Source organism: Rhamphochromis sp. 'chilingali' (genome assembly GCF_963969265.1).
Source record: "Rhamphochromis sp. 'chilingali' genome assembly, chromosome: 20".
Taxonomy (NCBI): Eukaryota; Metazoa; Chordata; class Actinopteri; order Cichliformes; family Cichlidae; genus Rhamphochromis; species Rhamphochromis sp. 'chilingali'.
In genome coordinates, this window is record NC_137947.1 from 14,468,351 (window position 1) to 14,472,919 (window position 4,569).

The following is a 4,569-nucleotide window of genomic DNA, read 5'->3' on the forward strand; positions in this document are numbered from 1 at the left end:
GCACATACAAACTCCAAAAAATGGTAAATGGCCTGTATTTGTATAGCACTTTTCTCGTCCCTAAGGACCCCAAAGCGCTTTACACAACCTGTCATCCATCCATTCAAACAAGCTACACTGTAGCCACAGCCACCCTGGGGCACACTGACAGAGGCGAGGCTGCCAGACACTGGCGCCACCGGGCCCTCTGACCACCACCAGTAGACAACGGGTGAAGTGTCTTGCCCAAGGACACAACGACCGAGACTGTCCAAGCCGGGGCTTGAACCGGCAACCTTCCAATTATAAGACGAACTGCCAACTCTTGAGCCACGATCGCCCCACGTACAAACTCCAAAGCATGTACAAACGCCAAAGTACGTACAAACTCCAAAACACATTTCTAGCTTTAACTGAACTTCCAAAACAGAGCTACCTAGATCACTTAAATTACACAATTGAAAGCATATCTGTATGGTTTGTGTATTTATACACAAGCACTCATATATATTCAAATAATTTTTTAAAAAAAAGTTCATTCACCTGTTACTACGACACACCAAATTATTTGACGGAGACATCAGTTCTTGCCTAAGTGTGTTTTCCAGTTTTTTGAGGAGACTCCACAGTCTTTTCAAATGCATGGCATCCTTCATTGTTTACCTAATGTGAATGAATACCTGATGAAAATGAAGGAATTCTTTTTGATTAAATTAAAGTTAAATTAATGATTAACAAAGACATAAATGATTAGCAACTTTTTAATATGATTGTCAATGTAGGAAGCACTACAGAGGCCCACTTTGTTTTTAACTCTGGCTAATGCATGTTTATGTTCGCAAAGGTTGATTAATCATTAAAATCTTTTCCAATTATGTAAGCGCTGGTGAAAACATTTGTGATGATTAAAGAAGCAACATTTTTAATTAATGATGTATCAGCCTTTGTCAGTTTTAGAGTCTTAATGTGGCCTGGAAAAGAGAGCTTTCTTTTAAGGTATTTCAAAATTGACAAAGAAGATACAATTTTAATAGTCCCTTCACGCAAGAACACACACTGAACAACCAAAACAAAAAGAGAAGTGAGCAAGAGGTACATCAATGTGTTAAAACTGAAGAAAAAGCTAAGAGATAAAATAAATGGTACCTGTAAAGAAGCGTCAGCAAAGGCACAACACCTTACAGTTTTTCTCGATTGCTTAAACACTATAACCAGGCCTCTAAACTAAAATTTCAAAACCGTAACGCTACTGTTCAAAAAGCTCACCCATTTCCCTGAACTATAAACACTATTCCCTGCTTTGACACATGACTCAAATTTGGTGAACTGTTACTGCAAAACTCTACACACAAATCCCTACATTTTACAGTGCTTACACCATGTAGTCATTTAGAAAGCACTAGCATGCAATAATGTTAACTTAAGTCAGCATAGCTTGAGCTCAATTAGCACACAATTAACCAGGTGGAAACACTAGGAGTCAAAATTTAGCACACACCAATCAGAACCTGCGATAGATAGATAAAAGGGCCAAAGTCAGCTCATTCAGGTTTGAAACAATGGATCCAAAGAGATGCAAAGGAAGAGGACGTGGTGGAGAAAGAGGACGTGGTGAAGGAGGTGGAGAACGACGGCGACAAGGAAGGGGAAGAGCAAGGGCAAGAAGACAGTCAGTCTCGGATGAAATTCGAGCCACTTTAGTTCACCATGTCCTTGTCCATGGGATGACTATGAGGGAGGCTGGGCAACGAGTACAACCAAATTTGAGTCGCTTCACTGTTGCCTCCATCATCAGAACCTTCAGGGAGGAAAACAGGTAGGTGTACTTGCAGTAAGACTGCTTTGTACAGTAACGTTTAAGTTACTGAACTTATGTGTCTTGAGTTTCAGTATGTTTCCATTATTTGCCTGTAAAATGAATGTGTGACAGTTACAGTAATGAGTGCTTCTATTTTTGTAGGACACAGAGACGACCACCTGGTGGAGGCAGGTTAAGGCTTTTGTCGGAGGAGCAAGAGAGGGAACTTGTAAACATGGTAATTGCAAATAATGTAATCCGCCTGCAAGAGATTCAAAGGAGAGTGATTGAGGATGATCATCTTTTTCGAGGCATAAATGCCATCAGCCTCTCCACAATTGACCGAAAGAATCAATTCCGGATGAAACAGGCATACCGAGTCCCTTTCGAACGAAACTCTGACAGAGTGAAAAACCAACGTGTGGAATATGTTCAGGTATGAGTTTTGATACTGTATAAAGTATTGTGTACCATCACAGCATGGCAGTTTATGCTGCCATTTCAGCACTCTTGAACTGTGGTTCAGGGTACCGATTGACTCTACTGTGTTATGTGTTTTGCAGAGAATCTTTGAGATTGAAGGACGGCCTGTTCCCCATGAAATAATCTTTGTGGATGAGGCAGGTTTTAACCTGACCAAAAGAAGGAAAAGGGGGAGGAACATAATTGGCCATCGGGCTATTGTAAATGTCCCTGGTCAGCGTGGGGGGAATGTCACTATGTGCGCAGCCATCAGCCAACGAGGGGTACTCCACCGCCATGCCGTACTAGGACCCTATAACACTATGCTTCTCCTTGCTTTTCTTGATGGTTTAAGACAACATATGTTCCAGCTGGACTACAGGGAACCAGCACAGCCAGAGCAGCCTCACTACGTTGTTGTGTGGGATAACGTCAGCTTCCATCGCGCTGCTCTGGTTCGTGACTGGTTTACCAATAACCCAAGGTTTTCTAATATCTTTCTGCCTGCATACTCTCCCTTTCTAAACCCGATAGAGGAGTTATTTTCGGCATGGCGGTGGAAAGTGTATGGCCGAGAACCTTATGTCCGTGTTCACCTCCTTCAGGCCATGGAAGAGGCCTGCCTAGACATATCAGTAGATGCATGCCAGGGGTGGATCAGGCATGCAAGAGGATTTTACCCCCGCTGCCTGGCTGGGGCCAATATAGCCTGTGATGTGGATGAGATTCTCTGGCCTGACCCAGACCAAAGACAAGATGCTGAGGTGGGATAATGTTTCTGGTGTGTGTTGTACTGTATAGTACATGAATGACAATGTGCCACTGTACATACATTGGTTGCGTCTTTTGTGTTTATCATGTGACAAGGGTTTTGAAGGGGAGAACCATAAGCAACCTATTTGTTTTGGAACTATTGTTTTGAATTAATTGTACCAGTGTGCAAAACTCTGTTGTAGTGTGTGTGTTTTTGAGGGCTTGTGTTTGATGTCTGAGGGCAAAGTTTGGTTTTTCAGCAGGAGTGAATAGTTTTGGGTGTAGAGCTTCATTTTGACCTGGAAATAGGATGTTTGGGAAATTGAGTGAGATGTTATGGATTTGTGTTTACTGTTGTGAGGATATGAGGCGTAGTTTCAAGAAATGTGTTTTAGCAATCGAGAAAAACTGTAATGCTGACTTTCAAGGGTGTCAAACAAAGAGTCTTTTTGTCCTTCTTTGTCAAGCATCTATTCTTTTGCCCACCTTCTTTTCTATTCAATGTTTCGGAGATGGCTTTTTTTTATTGCAACCCTGTGCTACTGTTGAATCAGCTTCTTTTATATGCTGCTGTGAAACATTTTGTGGAAACCTCTAAATATGACATGTGCAGAATTTCAAAGAGTGAATCTTTGTGAAAAATGTGAAAAAGTCATATCGGAGTGAAGTTCACATCCAAACTTCTGCAATCTATGCAGAATAATAGGAGCAGTCTATAACATGTTTGTTTGAATAGTTTAACAGATTAAAAACTACTTAATCAAGATTATTTCACTGATCTTATTCCTAAAAGGATTAATGGGACACAAATATGTTCTTCTCTAAAGACTTGCAAGAAGACAATGCCTCTGTTATCTGGCCATTCAAAGCTAATCTCTAATGTAGACACAGCCGTCTGTTAAATTTTCCAAAGTCTATAGTGTTCAGGACGCAATCGGGCTGTCAAGGGACCATGTAAGCAAGAGCCTCTCTTTCCCTCCCACACGGGGACAACAATAATGTAATCGGGTCATATCTATTCACTCCTGTGGCAAATTTTACAGCTGGAGGTGGACTGCATTACAATCAGATGGAAAGACATACCAACAGCATCACCAGGCTAGAATAGAGAGGTGGAGATTATGCTTTTGTTGCTTGCTGTATCCAAATAGTTCAAAGTCTCACTACTCATGACTGCCATCAAAAGTTAGAGAATCTTTAGTGAATGGAGATGAGGAGGAGGAAGGGGAGAAGGATCTATTATTGCTGTATTGCATCAGATATTGAGATTATTGTTACTGAATATATTGCTTGGGCTTTTTACATTAAGATAGAGAGGAAGGGACTTGTAGAATAAGATTAAATGGGTTATTTTAGAATATGATAGGATGGCATAGAGTAACGATTCTTTGGGAGTGGCAGGTTTCTGTATCAGAAAATGTGTAATAACTGCCTGTTTGTTACTTGCCAGTAGCAATTCTGTCACTCAGTCAGATTTGTCAGGGGAGTGAGGGTATCTGCTAAGTTGCTGCAGTACACTGCTGGTATATAACTCAGCTTTTCCTTCATTTTTGCTATAGCAGTGCTGTTGTTTGTGA

At 41.1% G+C, this 4,569-nt stretch overlaps 1 protein-coding gene across 1 annotated transcript; it reads left to right on the forward strand.

Annotated features, from left to right (window-relative positions):
* The first annotated feature begins 1,192 nt into the window (after positions 1–1,192).
* Positions 1,193–3,395, forward strand: LOC308388209 (uncharacterized protein). Its single transcript, XM_080868785.1, has 3 exons — positions 1,193–1,795; positions 1,940–2,213; positions 2,341–3,395. The coding sequence occupies exons 1-3, from the start codon at positions 1,539–1,541 to the stop codon at positions 3,010–3,012; spliced, it is 1,203 nt and encodes a 400-aa protein (XP_080724911.1). The 5' UTR covers positions 1,193–1,538; the 3' UTR covers positions 3,013–3,395.
* Positions 3,396–4,569: the final 1,174 nt, after the last annotated feature.

Excerpts from the sequence above, each read along its gene's own strand:
- LOC308388209 (XM_080868785.1), top strand. The coding sequence starts at position 1,539 with ATGGATCCAAAGAGATGCAAAGGAAGAGGACGTGGTGGAGAAAGAGGA. Across the intron at positions 1,796-1,939 it reads ACCTTCAGGGAGGAAAACAG|GACACAGAGACGACCACCTG; the intron begins GTAGGTGTACTT and ends CTATTTTTGTAG. Across the intron at positions 2,214-2,340 it reads AACGTGTGGAATATGTTCAG|AGAATCTTTGAGATTGAAGG; the intron begins GTATGAGTTTTG and ends TGTGTTTTGCAG.